Source organism: Nomascus leucogenys, chromosome 18 (genome assembly GCF_006542625.1).
Source record: "Nomascus leucogenys isolate Asia chromosome 18, Asia_NLE_v1, whole genome shotgun sequence".
Taxonomy (NCBI): domain Eukaryota; kingdom Metazoa; phylum Chordata; class Mammalia; order Primates; family Hylobatidae; genus Nomascus; species Nomascus leucogenys.
This window is the reverse complement of record NC_044398.1, coordinates 91,395,160-91,413,347: the sequence shown is the minus strand read 5'-3', so window position 1 is coordinate 91,413,347 and position 18,188 is coordinate 91,395,160. Positions and strand designations below refer to the sequence as shown.

Here is an 18,188-nt window from a genome sequence, read left to right as displayed (position 1 = left end):
TGAACCACCATGCCTGGCTCCAGGTAAGCCTTATGATCCAGCAAGTCAAGGTGACCTGCTCTAGAAATACCAAGGAGCAGCTGGGCGCAGTGGCTCACACCTATTATCACAGCACTTTGGGAGGCCGAGGCAGGAGGAGTGCTTGAGCACAGGAGTTTGAGACTAGCGTGGGCAACATGGCAAAATCCCCATCTCTACAAAAAATACAAAAATTAGCCGGGCATGGTGGCAAGCTCCTGCAGTCCTAGCTACTCAGGAGGCTGAGGTCGGAGGATCACCTGAGTCCAGGAGGTAGTGGCTGCAGTGAGCCATAACTGTGCCACTGTACTCCGGCCTGGATGACAGAGTGAGACCCTGTCTCAAAAAAAAAAAAAAAAAAAGGAAGAAAAAAATATATAATAAAATAAACACCAAGGAGCACTTAAGTAAAGGTAGCAAGGGAATCAATGTGACAAAGGTAAATATTCACAGGGCATGTCACAAGCAGAGAGACGCTGGGCAAGGCCAGGCCACAGACAAGGCCTGCAATGGGCAGTGAAACTGGATCTGACTGAATCGAGAGAGAGGGAGGTGCCAAAAAACAAGAAACAAGGGCAGTAACACATATGCTCAGGTAAACTTTCAAAACCACATCAAGCGGAACTATAGATTATTTAAGAATAAATGTAGCTGGGCACCGTGGCTCATGCCTGTAATCCCAGCACTTTGGGAGGCTGAGGCGGGCAGATCACTCGACTTTGGGAGTTTGAGACCAGCCTGACCAACATGGTGAAACTCCGTCTGTACTAAAAATACAAAAATGAACCGTATGTGGTGGCCGGCGCCTGTAGTCCCAGCTACACGGGAGGCTGAGGCAGGAGAATTGCTTGAACCTAGCAGGCGGAGGTTGCAGTGAGCCAAGATCACGCCACTGCACTCCCGCCTGGGTGACAGAGCGAGACTCTGTCTCACAAAAAAAAAAAAAAAAAGAATCAATGTGTTAGCTGGGCACAGTGGCTCATGCCTGTAATCCCACAGCTTTGGAAGGCCGAGGCGGGTGGATCACAAGCTCAGGAGTTTGAGACCAGCCTGGCCAATATGGTGAAACCCAGTCTCTACTAAAAATACAACAAATTAGCCGGGCGTAGTGGCAGGCACCTGTAATCCCTTGCTACTTGGAAGGCTGAGGCAGGAGAATCGCTTGAACCTGAGAGGCGGAGGTTGCAGTGAGCCAAGACTACCGCATTGTACTCCAGCCTGGGCAACAGAGTAAGACTCCATCTCAAAAAAAAAAAAAAAAAAAAGAATAAATGTGTCATCCATAGGTAAACATGGCCTGGAAAAATACACACTGGATCTGTTCCCCTGGGAAGGGGAACATATGGGGTTCCAACTTTATCTGTAGCGTTTTATTTATTTTACACCAGGAACTACAATGAATTGTTAATGTCAGTTAACTTGCGATGGTGGGCTCAAGATATTTGTTATATTATCCTCTTCACTTCTTTGAAATTTTTTAAAGAAAACCAAAACAGTTAACAGACCACTGGTAACTTAATGTCCCCAAGAACCATAGAGGGAGAGGCCAGACTGCAGGCAGTAAGCGGGGAATGCAAGGTCCAGTGGGGTAGATAGCCCACATTCCTGAGCCACCTGCTGGGGCCTTCTACTAGGGAAGACTCACAGACTCCTCATACTTCACTAATCCATCAGGACGACCCCACTTGGAGACATAAATAATTTGCCCAGGGTGCCAGGCAAGTAAGGAGAGAAACCAGGACTTGGACTTACGATTCTCTAGCTCCAAAGTCAGAAGGATTGAAGAAAGGATTTTTTCACATGAGGAGACTTAAGCTAGTGGCAGGAAACCACTAGAGAAGATGAACATACAGAACAGAGAAGGGCAGGCAGTGAGTGAGGGAGCCGGGTTTTGGAGAAGTTGGGAAAGAAAAGAAAGGCCAGGCATGGTGGCTCACGCTTGTAATTCCAACACTTTGGGAGGCTGAGGCAGGCAGATCACGAGGTCAGGAGATTGAGACCATCCTGGCCAACATGGTGAAACTCCGTCTCTACTAAAAATACAAAAATTAGCTGGGCGTGGTGGTGCGAGCCTATAATCCCAGCTACTTGGGAGGCTGAGGCAAGAGAATCGCTTGAACCAGGGAGGCAGAGGTTGCAGTGAGCCGAAATCGCACCACTGCACTCCAGCCTGGAGACAGAGCGAGACTCCATCTCAAAAAAAAAGAAAAAGGAAAAGAAAGGCTCCATCAATGGCTCGGCAAAGAGAGGGTAAATGACCCATGGTACTCACTGTAACTTCAGCATAATCTGTTGGCATGTGAATTTGTTTTCCATTTTCCTTGTTTGACTGACTGGCTACATCTTCACTTTTTTCATTTTTTTGACTCTTGAGCCATAGTTCGTAAAATTGCTCCATATCTTGTACTAAAGAAAAATGAATTACTTTCAGCAGCAGCAACTAAACACCATTTAAATACACGCAACCGTGTGCATGTATTTAATGTTTTTATCAGTCAGCATACATTTCAAAAGAAACTCAAGGGGGCTGAAGGAGACTATTATATTAGACATGGAGAGATCACCCAGTTCAAGTAGCAGGTAAACTCTCATGCATAAGAACTACTTTCAGGATTGTTAGATGGCAAATATTAGTTCTCAGGATTAATTAACCCCTCCCTGCATTTGCACGAGACTTTGGGGATGTTTAAAACTCAGAAACCATTTTAAACGGTATTGTCACAAAAGCCTCACCACTGCCTCTGTCGCCCTACGTTCCACACTCAGTGTCAGAGCTAGAACCACACAAGGCTACTTACGTGGCTTGGGGGACTTGGAGCTGATACACTCCTCACTGTTTACTGAGAAAGATGAGAAACATACTACTACTGGACCAAGATTCTGACCCTGATGGGAGTCCATCAGTCAAGCCACAGTCCCAGAGGGCAGATATGCTGGGCTGCAACTGACAAGACAACCATGACCAAGTCCTGGGCAGTGGCTGCCAGTTGCTTCCTATGGTAAGAACAGGTGTATTCTGCATTATTGCCAAGTGCTAAAGCCGAGGTTTCTCAACCTCCATGCGGTTGGCATTCTGGCTAGAGAATTCTTTGCTGGGGGCGTGCCCTGTCCTTTACGGGATGGTGAGCAGCATCCCTGGCCTCTACCCACTAGATGCCTGAGCAACTTCTGCCAGTCATGACGATGATTCTCCAGACATTGCCAAATGTCCCCAGGGAAGGAGAGTGGCAAAATTTGTTCCCAGTTGAGAACCACTGTGCTAAAAACTCTGGTAATGAGGATCTGGCCAAAACTTGGCTTTGTTGTCTGCCTAATGGTTTCTAACAATGTATCATCAGGCAAAGATTAGAGATAAACTAGAAATTCTTCTTCCTTAAGACCAGTGGTGGGAGGAGTCATTGCAAAAGCCTGGTATGCAAGGGCATCTTCAGTCAGGCCAGACTGCATGGCCTCACTCCCAGCAAGACAGCTAGACGGAATCCCCTCCACACACCACTGACGATCTATGTGGTTGAAACATAGCAGGCGACAGTCAAATCTGGTTGGGTCTTATAATCCAGAGACTGCAGTCAGTATACCTTTCATCAGTTTACTTAAGATTAAAGAATAATGATCCTTGTAGTAAAACATTTTATGGTCACAAGTGAAAGGTTGTCTGCGGCTCCTCTCAAAGGCTCCCACAATAAACTTGGAATTTGACCAAAATCAACATTCTTTCCTTGGACCTCTGATTCTGAGCCTGTTTGATTAGTAATGCCTCCCTGAAGAAACCCCCAATTCTAACCTGGTTAATTCAGAGGGCAAACTATTTCCAATAAGAGCAGATGATCTGATTTAAACAGTCAAGGGAGTACTGAACTTCCCCAGGCCATTTTTTAGGAATACATCTATTACATGTAAGGATGCAGACCTATATATTTACATCCAAATCTGACCTAACCAAACACAGATCAGATGCCACATTCCACCCCACTGAGGCTGTGCCCACATTTTCCAGGCATCATCACCAACAGAGCTACTGATGAAACAGGGGGCAACTGTTTAGAATGCAAACTGCTTTCTGTGTTCACAGGAAGCTGGCATATTTATAGAGAGGAAAGGAACTTTCAGGCAACCTAGTTCAAGGACACAGCTAAAAGATTAACTTACTCCCATTCTCCTTCATGTAAGTCCAAACTTCTCTTTCCTCAGGACTATGAGCAAAGGAACAGTTTCCAACATATTGACATTTTTTCCCAGAAGCAATATGGTTGCACAGCTGTATAAAAAAATAGGAATATGATTAAGACAAAGTACACCTAGTAAAACTGCCTAATTTTTACATTTAAGCAAAAGAAGCATTATTATCCATGCTAATACTTAGTAATCAAATTCTAAAATACGATTAATTTGACTCTGTTCAAATTAACTATATGCTCTAAATATATGAAATGATATTAAGGTTTCTATCTCAAAATTTTTCAAAAGAAAATGTCCAAAACAGAGTAAAGCATGGAACATTTTCTTACAAGGAAATGTCTACAAACTCACTTACTCACAACATTAATCTCCACAATGAACATCCCTGGCCCTCTCAGTCTGACAGCTCCTGTTTCCCCTGCCCAACACTAATGATTCCTCCACATCAGCACTTGAAAGCAGTAAAGAAACTGCAGGCTACTCCAAAGGGTACTGAACAGTGCCCAAAACATTTCAGAAATTTAACTTACTTATAACCAGTACTGGACGCTAACCTCGGCCATAATTCACTACATATGCATTATCAGAAGACAATTATCACACTAGCCATACCATGGAGTTACATAGCTTTCAAATAATACCTCTTCAGGTTATTTGTATTTTTATTTAACAAAGTAAATACAGTGATACTGGTAGGAAAATAAAGTGATCGTGATCAGCAGAACGCAGACTTCCCTAAGAATCATGAGCCAGGAACCAAGAAAACCTCCATCACTGAGAACGCATTCTTGAATACCATCAACCTACTTGTCTGTATGAGGTATAAATCCTAGTACAACTAATTATTAGCTTTTCTTAGTTTGTGCTTCAACAGGAGCTGGCGCTACATTATTTAGCTTACGTGACATTAAATGCTTAGCATCTGTGACGTTTTTCAGAGTTTTGGATCAGCCCCCTTAACACTGTACATTTCCTCCCTTGGACCAATGTCAGTGACCCACCCTTAAAGTCTTCTGCATAAAGTCAGTACTGGATAAAATAGTCATATTCTTTCCCCGGTCAAACCCCAATAAGTACTTAGTCATATTACTAGGGAAACATTTACCATAGTCTTTCAAAGCTCAACGATAAGGAGCAGGAAGAAGAGCAGGTAAAGGAGAAGGCCGGGTACTGTGCCAGGTGTTTACATAACACCATCGCATATACTTATTCCCAATTACAGGTGAGCAAACTGAGGCTGAATAACTTGACTGGGGCCTTTCTGGCAGACTTTGAAGCCCACTGTCTTTAAGCCTCACCACTCTCTCTACATACACACACACAGTATAATTTCTTCTTTAAGAAAAAAGGTCCTAGGCTGGGCACGGTGGCTCAAGCCTGTAATCCCAACACTTTGGGAGGCCGAGGCGGTGGGTCACTTGAGGTCAAGAGTTCGAGACAAGCCTGGCCAACATGGTGAAGCCTCATGTCTACTAAAAAAAAATACAAAAATTAGCTGAGTGTGGTGGCACACGCCTGTAATCCCAGCTACTCGGGAGGCTGAGGCAGAGGAATTGCTTGAACCCAGGAGGTGGAGGTTGTGGTGTGCGGAGATTGCAACATTGCACTCCAGCCTAGGTGACAGAGCAAGAAAAAATGCAAAAAGAAAAAAGAAAAAAAGAAAAAAAGTCCCTTAGCAATACCTAGTATGGCAGGGGGAAAAAAAGAGGAAATAAGCTACTGTAATGTTGCACAGCACTACACCATGTTCGAGATTAAAGAATAACCAATACTCTAAGCAGCTGCCTCAGGAACCAGGGTTGTTCTCAGTTGTACTCATTTTAACAAACTACTTGATATACATATTATCTCCATCATTCTTTAAACCACAAGAAATCAAGGTTCCAAATAAACCTCTTTCCCCCTCCTACATAACCCATTAATAAAATCTGAGTCTAAAACCACTTTGGATAAAACACAAACCTACCAACGCCTCGAAAAGACTGGCTGTGTTACTTGTGTAAGTTTTACAGAACTGCAAGGTACTGTAAAGTGGTGAAAAATACATCTACCTCTTCTTCAACTCTTTCTTGCAGTTCAGAGAGAGGCCTCATTTACAAGGGGACTCTACAGTCCATCTGCCCTGCTTCTCTGGGCAAAAGGTTCCCTCCATATTTCCTCCATCCGGTAGACAGCTTACTATGTGTAGATGCTCCAAGTGTCCCTGTCTGCTAACACACGTGTGAAGTGCCTCTAGATGCTCTCCAGACCCTCTCTCTCGTGAAGAAGAAAGTCCAGGACAACTCAAGTGGTTTGCTCGGACAGTCATCTTCAAGATCAGGTAAGGTGCTACAGTGTACCAAGATGAAATGTGGCACTGTGTGAATGAAATACTATCCTAACTTTAAGTTAGCCTAGTATTTTCTAGTTTTTGAAGAGCATGTTCCTCTAACATTGAACATTTTTCTTTGGGTTACTTTTAGAAAGTCTTATAAAGTTAGCTGTCTTGTAGCTATGTATCCCTTGCTGCAGTGAAAGAGACAAGGCATGATAAAAACAAACTCATCAACAGCATTCATAATACTGAAAACCTTAGGTTTGGTATCGCAATTAAATAAAATTTGCTCTCATTCCCTCCCCAAAGTAATTCATCTAAAAATAAGTTAAATTGTCCCCATAACTTTTCCTCAGATCCACATCTATTTACTTTTTCCAAGTAACTCAAAAAATTCCAATCAGTATGAAAACTGCTATGGAACCATACATATACTAAAGGGGAAGGAAAACCAAAGAGGAACAATTTAAATAGCATTATTACTGACGAATAGTATTTAAAGGGCTTGAGTTTCAATCTGAATTACTACTATTTTCTAATGATTTGAAATGCCTAATTTAAAAAAAAGTGGCTTAAAAATTACGTATGTACATCAAACTGTAAAGGCATTTGTTTCTTTGTGGGGAGAGGACGGATGTTCATCCACTTCTTACGTTCAATAGACATCACTCTCATCGCACGCCGGTCTTTGGTCCACCTAAGAAAAATGGAGTTCAGAAAAAAACAAAGACACACGAGCAAAAGACATAACACAAAGGGCGAGGCACAAAGTTTGTACCTGAGGAACCAGAGAATTTTTTTCTCAATGCTTCTAAAAGAAATACCTTATGATTCTATATTTTCACTTCCTATTGTCATTTACAAACATTCCCTACAAACTCTAAACAAAGAATTGATAAAATACAGGAAAAAACACTACTTTTGAATTCTTATCTACTAGGTCCTAAAAATCTCTTCTCTTGTGTTTGTAATTATCCTAAGTTATCTATTTTTCTCTCCTCTCTTCAAAGCCTTAAACTTTTTTCTTATGTGTATGATTTTACACCTATGAAACAGAAAATTACAAAATAGAAATTGTTTCCACACACAATACTTACGAATGCCTTGCTTTTGCACTACAATATTTTCTGTTTTTGTCTGGTTCAATGACTTGACCGTTCCTCAGACACTGGGCGCACACAAACTTTATCTTCATATTAAGAAATCCGGGCATTATTTGATTACCAAGTACCTTAAACAATTAAAAGATTCCTTTTAATTTTTTTTTTTTACAGAAAACCAGTTTTCTGATGACAAAATACTAAATCAACATGCATTTTTTTCACAATAGTATACAATTTCCCATTTTTATCTGGCTTGATGACTTGACCATTATATCTGATAACTAAATCTCCAATTCTTCCCCCAAATGTAAGAGAATATCATAAAAGTAGATTATAGATGCCAAACTTTAATTTATGAAACTCATCTTTGAAACTGATGACTAGAATTGTTTCATTTGGGTCAGGGGTGTTGAGGAGAGAGCAGTGGAAAAACGAGACATGCCAGGTGGAAAGCTAAACTATAAAAATAATCTAACCCACTTACTCCAAGAATCCATAAAGCCTAGAACTCCAGTTGTTTTGTCAATTAAACGAAATAAGAAAACAGTGTCCTACACTCTTGGCAGGCATTGTGGGCTGCATAATTTTTTTATGGTGATCAACTAAAATGCAAATTGTTTTTTCACATAAGAATGACTCACCTGAATGAACATTAAGAAAGTAACTGGACTGTAAATGTTAACTGCATCCACCAACAACCAACATCTATTAGGCAATTCCAGAAAGGACACCAAATGCAGAAAGTACACAAGAGAAAAATACCTGCGCTCCAGGTACATTTGCTTCCAAATTCTGCCAATATCGTTTAGATTCTTGAGCAATAGCATCATGTGAGATACCTGGGGAATGTACAAGCCTTCCTTTAAATTATATCTATACGAACAACAGCCCACCAATCTGGGTGCAGTCAAACGTGGAGAACCTTCAGCTTCCAAAGTATTCTCATACATCCTAATCCATCAGCAAGGATGAATACCACGTTACTTTTTTGAAATGGAATATACACAAATACAGCTCTTTGTGCCTTCTGAGGAATCTTTCCTCCCAACAATTCCATGTATCAACTCGTATCAATAATTAATGACATGAGAACCACTCAAAATAGGCAACTCTAAAAATCAAAAGTTTAAAGCTCTGGACAAAATCAATAGCGTCGCCACATCTGGTTGATGGAGAAGGGGAGGTCTCCAAATTCCCTTTTGTTTTTTTTTTTGAGACAGTCTCGCATTATCACCCAGACTGGAGTGTAGTGTTGTGATCTTGGCCCACTGCAACCTCTGCCTCCCAGGTTTAAGCAATTCTCATGCCTCAGCCTCCCAAGTAGCTGGGATTACAGGCGCCCGCCACCACGCCAGATTAATTTTTGTATTTTTTGTAGATATGGGGATTTCACCGTACTGGCCAGACTGGTCTTGAAATCCTGACCTCAAGTGATCCATCTGCCTCAGCCTCCCAAAATAGTGGGATTACAGGCATGAGCCACCATGCCAGGCCCAAATTACTGTTTCATTAAACCCTGTCTGCTTTTGAGGAGACATACTTCTCAGTTGCACACAAACCTACCTGTTTCATTTTGCATTATCCAGACTTTCAGTTCCACAAGACTATGGGCATAAAAGCACTCATCTTCCCTTAAACAGCCATACCGAACCTCATGTCGACATAAATCAAGCTGACACTGACCATGAAAGGAACGTATTTTGGAGTATTTTACTGTTGTCTCTCGCAAAATGTGGACAAGGCACCTAAGATGAAAACAGTGACATTTTAATATTGTTCTGCCACAGATTTTTCAAATATATATATATAATCTACACTGACAAAACATTTTAAATTTTTTTTTTTTTTTTGAGACAGAGTCTCACTCTGTCACCCAGGCTGGAGTGCAGTGGCGCGATCTCAGCTCACTGCAAGCTCCGCCTCCCAGGTTCACACCATTCTCCTGCCTCAGCCTCGTGAGTAGCTGGGACTACAGACGCCCGCCAACACGCCCGGCTAATTTTTTTTTTGTATTTTTAGTAGAGATGGGGTTTCACCGTGTTAGCCAGGATGGTCTCGATCTCTTGACCTCGTGATCTGCCTGCCTCGGCCTCCCAAAGTGCTGGGATTACAGGCGTGAGCCACCACGCCCGGCCCCACATTTTAAATTTTTATCAGAAAAAAAAAAAAAAATCATAAGGGCCGGGCACAGTGGCTCACACCTGTAATCCCAGCACTTTGGGAGGCCGAGGCGAGGGGATCACCTGAGGTAGAGTTTGAAACCAGCCTGGCCAACATGTTGAAACCCTGTCGCTACTAAAAATACAAAAAATTGGCCAGGCGTGATGGCTCACTCCTGTAATCCCAGCACTTTGGGAGGCCAAGGCGGGTGGATCACTTGAGGTCAGGAGTTCGAGACCAGCCCAGCCAACATGGTAAAACCCAGTCACTACTAAAAACACAAAAATTAGCTGGTGTGGTGGCACATGACTGTAATCCCAGCTACTCGGGAGGCTGAGGCAGGAGAATCGCTTGAACCCAGGAGGCAGAGGTTGCAGTGAGCTGAAACCGCGCCACTGCACCCCAGCGTGGGAAACAGAACAAGACTTCTTCTCAAAAAAAAAAATAAATAAATAAATACAAAAAATTAGCCGGGCCTGGTGGTGGGTGTCTATAATCCCAGCTACTCGAGAGGCTGAGGCAGGAGAATTGCTTGAATCTGGGAGGCAGAACTTGCAGTGAGGCAAGATCATGCCACTGCACTTTAGCCTGGGTGACAGAGCAAGACTCTGTCTCAAAAAAACAAACAAAAAAACCAAATCACTACATGCAATTGTTGAATTAATTGGGGGGAGTACTTATAATTTAAGTCATAAAATACCTAACTCCGTGTCATGAGAAACTACATCAATAATGCTTTTGTTTTACATAATATATTTAATTATTCACTTCCCAGCCAAATCTACTAAAAGACATTTTAAAATTTCGTCATTATTCTTCAGAATAACAACAAATGATGAAAGGGCAATGCCTGGACAGACACTACTACTAGTTTTTATTCAGATCTAGAAAAAGAATCTATTTTGTCATTACAGAAATTAGAAACTATCAACATACTTATTGTCTTCAAACTCATGCTTTGTAACCGGGTGCGAGCAAGCAGTAGAATTATCTTTATTTCTTTTACTTATCATTCTAGGCTTATGATCAAAACATTTCTGGAATAGAGAGAGAAAGATTATCAAAAAAAAATACAAAATGTAAATTTTGTACCCAGAATATTGCCCTAGTTTCAATATCATTACAAAATTAATACTCAATATGAAGTTTTAATATTCTTTTTGGTAACAGTAGTAGCTAACATTTACTGAATGAATGTTTTATCACATGGCAGGACCAGAGGAATATTTTATTCATAAATATGATATTATTTATCATATAAATAAATGAATATTCATTTACTGAGTGAATTTTTATCACATGGCAGGACAATACCACTGGGCTTGCAAATTCAACTTTACAGTGGAAAATAAGTTTTGGAGAATGCACCTCACAAAGGAATATAAATTCTCCAAGATGCTCCTGGAGAAGTTTGAACACAGTAAGATTAATCTTTCCATTGCCACCAAAGAAAGCCTCGCGGCTGAATGCTCCTTTCCGCTCCAGTGTCCACACATCTATCTCCTCTTGGCAATAAGCAAACGTGCAGTGGCCTGAATATCTACATTCCTCCTCAGCAGCAACATCTAGAAAGACAGGGAATGGAAAGACATTGAAAACATGGCAATTGGCCTGTACTCTCAGCTACTTGGGAGGCTGAGGTGGGAGGATCCCTTGAGCCCAGGAGTTCGAGGCTGCGGTGAGCAATGATCTTGCCACTGCACTCCAGTCGGGCAACAGAGCAAGTCCCAGTGTCAAAATAAACAAAAAAAATGATGGTAATTGTTTCCTTAAAGCCAATAAATATAAATAACATTTAGGGCATCATTTGAACTTGTCTAACAATTCATGGACAGCCTCAAACAATGATATGCATATTATCTGGGGATGGATGGTATCAACTCTAAAAAAGAGAAGTACCACAAGCCTTAATTATTTTTATTACAGACTGTGAGAAGAGCCTTGATACTCTCATGGACTACACCTCAACTGAAAAAAAAAAATCATTTAGGGACATTCTAAGCTCATTCACACAAACTTGTTTGACAAACATGAAAACATCAAGTTCTCTCAAAAGCATCTTAAACACTTTTCGAAGCCTTAGCTCAGTGTTTTGATTCTGTTTAGAGAGAACTTAAGGTTTGAGACAGTCTTCTGTTTAAAACCTGGTCATAGGCCAGGTGTGGTGGCACACACCTGTAATCCCAACATTTTGGGAGGCCGAGGCAGGCAGATCATTTGAGGCCAGGACTTCAAAATGAGCCTAACCAACATGATGAAACCCATCTCTACTAAAAAATACAAAAATCAGTGGGGCAGGGTGGCACATGCCTGTAATTCCAGCTATTCGGTAGCTGACTCATGAAAAAATTGCTTGAACCCGGGAAGCAGAGGTTGCAGTGAGCCGAGATCGTGCCTGTGCACTCCAGCCTGGGAGACGGAGTGAGACTCTGTCACAAAAAATTAAGAAATAAATAAAACCTTGGCCAGTACAGTGGCTCAGGCCTGTAATCCTAACACTCTGGGAAGCCCAGGAGGGCAGATAACTTGAGGCCAGGAATTTGAAACCAGCCTAGGCAACATAGTGAAACCCTGTCTTTACTAAAAATACAAAAATTAGCCGGGTGTATTGACACATGCCTGTAATCCCAGCTACTCTGGGAGGCTGAGGCAGGAGAATCACTTGAACCCAGAAAGCAGAGGTTGCAGTGAGCCGAGATTGCACCACTGCACTCCAGTCTGGATGACAGAGTAAGACTCTGTCTCAAAAAAGAAAAAGAACAATAAAAATAATATAAAAAATATTAACATCTCAATCCAAGGAACTTGCTATTAGCTCTAAACATTTTTTTCTAACAGTCAATACCGTTATAATAACATAATGTAATAAATTACATATTAATAGATGTTATAATAAATGTAGCAAGCACAGTCCTACACCACATACTGACATTTCAGTCAACTACAGACTGCATATATAATGGTGGTCCCATAAGATTAATATTGTGTTTTTCCTGTACTTTTTCTATGTTGAGATACACAGATACCATTGCATTACAGTAGCCTCAGTATTCAGTACAGTAACATGCTGTACAAGTCTGTAGTTTAGGAGCCATTTACTATGTCATGGATAGGCTAGGTGCGTCGTCGGCTACACCATCGAGGTTTGTGTAAGTACTCTGTGATGTTCCCCTAATGATGCATTTCTCAGAATGTATCCTTGTCATTAAGCTAAGCATGACTGTAGTTCATCACTTATGTAATGTATACTAATTAAGTAATTACAGTACATACCTTTACATATATAATATGGTCCTTCATAATTTGTTTTTGTTGGTCTTGGACGTATTTTTTTCCATGATTTATCTTCAACATTCTTTATCCTACCGATTAAAATATCTTTCTTACACTTATGATCTATATTAGCATGGTAAGTGAAATCCATTAACTTAGGGCCTGAAAAAGATGTAAAGAGGATTGTTCATATGCACAAAAAATATCATTTCATTTTACAGGTAAATTTACAAGCAGACATGAACAGATGAACATCAATTATTAAATTCCCACAGAAACCCCACTTCCATAACCCTAAAATGTAAGTAGGCTACTAAGGTAGATTTTTGCCTTTTATAATATATCAGACAACACAACGTTCTATTCAACTCCACTCCTGCCAAAAAAAGATACCCTTACTTAACTTTAGGGATAATCTGGAGAGGAATTTTGATGGCTTATAAAGAACACTGTTAAACTAAGAAAAAAAATGAAGTTGACTCCAGATCAGAATAAACTGTGTTTATGTCACTTGATTTAAGGGTAAAGATATGAAACAAGCTAACAGAAAGTATTTAATTTTCATATACATTGTATTGTATACTGGTCTTATAATGCTGTTTTCTAGTTCTTGCTCTGTTTGAAAATAACTTCTTAAGCATATACTGAGAACATAAGGAGTTTCATTAAAATTTCAATAAGCTTCCAAAAATAGGCACATATTCTATTCTACATGATTCTATAAATAAAATTACATCAAATAAGAGCAGAGACATATCCTATTATACTCCAAAGGCACTAAATAGGTAACTGCTACTTGTTTAGGAAGAATTCAAAATAGGGATTGAAGAACCATAATAACTGATGTTGTTAACACGTATTTACAAATTCCTAAGAACTTTCAAGGTTATGAGCAAGTAGTTTAATACTCTCTGCGTGTTTGTTTGGTCCTGACCTGATTTTACGAAACATATCTGGCAAGCTTGTCTCAATTCATGGGTTCCTTCGAGGGGATGTCTTGGAGTCACTGATGAAGATGGTTTGGTAACTGCACTTCCAAAAAAGTTTCCAAAGTCATTTCTAGGCTGACTTGAAATTCCCAGGAAATTCTCTGAAGCAAACAAACTACCTGGTCCATTCATCTGCAAGAAAAATAAGAAGAAAAAAAAAAAAAACAGCCAACAAATATTGCATTATCACTGAAGAAAGGAACTAAATTCATCTGAAAAATAAGAAAATCCTCATAAACTGAGGTCAGTACTACTCCATCCTTAATGTTCTTCTATCTTAAAAACTGTCTACATTTTTCTCTCTTTTGGTTTCTAGTCACCCCCCCAATTTTTTGATGCTCCATATTATAAGTAATAAGTTCTACTGCAAAGTACACACGCTTTACATGCCCTGATCTTATATTTCCTTGATTTGTTTATGCTGTGCTAAAGCCTCTTACACTGTCTGCAATACCGATTAATTTGCTATGACAGATCAAGTCGTAAACACAGAGCCGTTATTACTAGATGTTCCAGAAGTCTTACTTTAACACAATTTCCTGCAGCACACACAAAATTTAAGGGAGACTGTCATGTTCATTCAAATAACTCAGTTACTTAAGTAACTATTTTCAATTCAAGCGATGTATTTACAAAAGAGGAAGTGGCACTTACAAGTAAAAGGGAAGAATTACTGTTGTTAAGCGGTGTTCCCTCTCTAGAAGTTGAGGTGGACAGATCTAAAATAATAAAAAAACTTCAACAGACCTTTTCATTCTGATCATGTAATAAGAACATCAGGGCTTAGTAGCTTACTGGCTATGGCTTCCCATGCTATTCTCCCGTCCCAGTTTCTAGAAATTTTCTTGCTCAAGGTTGACACCCAAAGAGGGCTCTAGAGTCTTTGCTTTCCTCTAGAAACCAAGGGCATAGTCAAACAAATTTAAATAAAAACCTATTTTCAGAAAAATAAGCTAAGGTAGGGCCCACCAACTACAACTACTAAAAACACCAAGAAAATTCTTTATATTCAAAAATGGGAAAGGAGCCTTTCCTTTTGAAAATATGGGGCTGGGTGCGGTGGCTCACACCTGGCAATCCCAGCACTTTAGGAGGCCGAAGTGGGCAGATCACTTGAGGTCAGGAGTTTGAGACCAGCCTGGCCAACATGGTGAAACCCCATCTCTACTGAAAATACAAAAAAATTTGTCAGGTGTGATGGCAGGTGCCTGTAATCCCAGCTACTTGGGAGGCTGAGGCAGGAGAATTGCTTGAACCCAAGAGGCAGAGGTTGCAGTGAGCCAAGATTTCGCCACTGCACTCTACACTCCAGCCTGGGCAACAGAGTGAGACTCTGTCTCCAAAAAAAAAAAAAAAAAAAAAAAGAAGCAGGAACTGACCATAACATTTTAGAAAAAAAAAAATCAGTAAAGTTTTCAATTACTATTTTTTTTTTTTTTTTTTTTTTGAGACAGGGTCTCATTCTGTCACCCATGCTGGAGTGCAGGGGCGCGATCTTGGCTCACTGCAGCCTCAACCTCCTGGGCTCAAGGAATCCTCCTACCTCCACCTCCCAAGTAACTGGGATCACGGGCACCATACCCAGCTAATTTTTATATTTAAAATTAAAATATTAAAATAATTTAATTTAAAATTAAAATATGGGGCACCATACCCACCATACCCAGCTGGTACCATACCCAGCTAATTTTTATACTTTTTTGTAGAGAAAGGGTTTCACCATGTTGCCCAGGCTGGTCTCAAACTCCTGAGCTCAAGTGATCCTCCTGCCTCGGCCTCCCAAAGTGCTGGGATTACAGGCGTGAGCCACCGCGCCCAGCCTACTTTCTTTTTCTTAGTCTAGCACTCAATCATTTTCTCTCTGCCCTTCTGTCTCCCATATATTTTAATTTCTTTAAGTCAATCTTTAAGTCAATTATGTAAGATTTTTGCCCTTTTAGCCATGTAACAATGCCTTCAAAAAAATATTTTTCTAGTGATTGTTTGAAGTTTATATGTTAAACCTAGGATGACAGAAACAGGAGTCAGACCCCAAACTCAGCAATCTCCTGTAAAGTTACAGCAGCAGCCACAGTTTGCTGAGCTCCACAGATGAAACCTAAAATAGACACATCTGATTGCTATCATTCTAAATACTGATCTTAAATTAGTGTTTGCCTAGATCAGAATTTAATAGCATAGCCTGTCTCTAAGACCCTTTAAGATGAGATACACCTTTATGGAGAATACATTGTCATTTCACCCCCAAAACAATAAACTCCCAGCTTAACAAACTATCCTACAGAAACACCAGTGCCACACACATTTCCCCTCTCATGCCTTTGCTCCTGGGTCTCCAGAATGGCACAGCTAAGTCAAGATAAATTCAAAACTGAAGGCTTAGTCTTTATATTTTTAGCTACAATGAAAATAATTCATGTGTCTACTACCTAGAGTCAGTTAAATAATTGCCAAACATTTTCATTTTGAGAAAATTAACTGCAATTGTTTACAATTTAGATTTGGTTCTTACCTCGTTTGGATTCACTCATTGAAAATGAATTTAAAGAAGAACAAAAATCTTCTAAGGATGAAGTCAAAGGTGGATAAAATTCTGAGAAGGAGGGTGGAGGAGCATACCTCGCACCAATGGGTAAGGTTCCTAACAGAGATGCCGAAAAGGGCATGCTAGGAGAGACACTGGCTGTCTGAAGGGGTCCTCTGACTAAAGCAGACGGCTGCAGAAGAGAAAAAGATGTGATTAAAATTCATGAAGCTGTCATGGGTTTGGCTGAACTACTTTCAACACAAGCAAATAAAAGCATTATTACACTGGGAGATCATGTTACATAACAAAGTTTAGGCCAGGCACGCTGGCCTGTAATCCTAACACTTTGGGAGGCTGAGGCAGGTGGATTGCCTGAGCTCAGGATTTCAAGACCAGCCTGGGCAACACGGTGAAACCCCATCTCTACTAAAATACAAAAAATTAGCCATGCGTGGCGGCATGCGCCTATAGTCCCAGCTACTCGGGAGGCTGAGGCAGGAGAATTGCTTGAACCCAGGAGGCAGAGCTTGCAGTGAGCCAAGATCGCGCAATTGCACTACAGCCTGGGCGACAGAGCAAGACTCCATCTCAAAAAAAAAGTTTAAATCAGAATCAAGATTTGTTTGGAATAATTTTAGTTACAGAACTTCTTTTCGAGAATAATTTTTAAAAACAATTCAGGTGGGATTCTTTTTTTTTTTTTTTTGAGACGGAGTCTCACTCTGTCACCTGGGCTGGAGTACAGTGGCACAACCTCGGTTCACTGCAACCTCTGCCTTCTGAGTTCAAATGATTCTCCTGCCTCAGCCTCCTGCGTAGCTGGGATTACAGGCATGCGCAACCACGCCTGGCTAGTTTTTGTATTTTTAGTAGAGACGGAGTGTTGCCATGTTGGCCAGGCTGGTCTCAAACTCCTGACCTCAAGTGATCCAACGGCCTAGAACTCCCAAAGTGCTGGGATTACAGGCGTGAGCCACTGCACCCGGCCAGATGTCTAACATTTTAATCCAAATGTTACATTCATGTTTCATCTGCAAAACTTCCTTATGTTTCCCTACCTTTACCTGACTATAGGGCTCGTAAGAATTTGCATCATATGAGGCTGGGCACGGAGGCTCACACCTGTAATCCTAGCACTTTGCGAGGCCAAGGTGGGTGGATCACAAGGTCAGGCGTTGAAGACCAACCTGGCCAAGATGGTGAAACCCTGTCTGTACTAAAAATACACAAAAAATTAGCCGGACATGATAGTGGGCGCCTGTAATCTCAGTTACTCGGGAGGTTGAGGCAGATAATTGCTTGAACCTGGGAGGTGGAGGCTTCAGTGAGCCAAGATCGCACCACTGCACATCAGCCTGGGCGACACAGTGAGACTCCCTCTCAAAAAAAAAGAATTTGCATCATTAAAGAGGAATTGTGGGATATATGTGGTGCAGCAGGAGGATAGGTTATCCAGAGACGGGAGCTGGAGAAGCCCATGAAGATTGAGACAACCTCTCTGGAGGTGTGAACTTACAAGTGGACAAGAACATACAACTCTAACTTCCCCAGGCCCCATCAAAGCTGCAGCTCACTGAAAGCTTCCATGCACCTTACGTTATGGTATCCTATGCTATCTATTTGGT

At 41.0% G+C, this 18,188-nt stretch overlaps 1 protein-coding gene across 1 annotated transcript in view; it reads right to left on the bottom strand.

Moving 5' to 3' along the window:
- ZC3H7A (zinc finger CCCH-type containing 7A) overlaps positions 1 to 18,188 on the bottom strand; it is a 45,953-nt gene that overhangs the window by 3,353 nt on the left and 24,412 nt on the right. Inside the window, exons 10-21 of the mRNA XM_030798258.1 lie at positions 16,549 to 16,753; positions 14,691 to 14,755; positions 13,982 to 14,168; positions 13,048 to 13,209; positions 11,143 to 11,339; positions 10,711 to 10,811; positions 9,178 to 9,359; positions 8,377 to 8,453; positions 7,609 to 7,742; positions 7,103 to 7,208; positions 4,168 to 4,276; positions 2,291 to 2,424 (exon numbers count right to left, since the gene is read on the bottom strand). Of these exons, the coding sequence (XP_030654118.1) occupies positions 2,291 to 2,424; positions 4,168 to 4,276; positions 7,103 to 7,208; positions 7,609 to 7,742; positions 8,377 to 8,453; positions 9,178 to 9,359; positions 10,711 to 10,811; positions 11,143 to 11,339; positions 13,048 to 13,209; positions 13,982 to 14,168; positions 14,691 to 14,755; positions 16,549 to 16,753 (1,659 nt within the window). The remainder of the gene's footprint in view (positions 1 to 2,290; positions 2,425 to 4,167; positions 4,277 to 7,102; positions 7,209 to 7,608; positions 7,743 to 8,376; positions 8,454 to 9,177; positions 9,360 to 10,710; positions 10,812 to 11,142; positions 11,340 to 13,047; positions 13,210 to 13,981; positions 14,169 to 14,690; positions 14,756 to 16,548; positions 16,754 to 18,188) is intronic.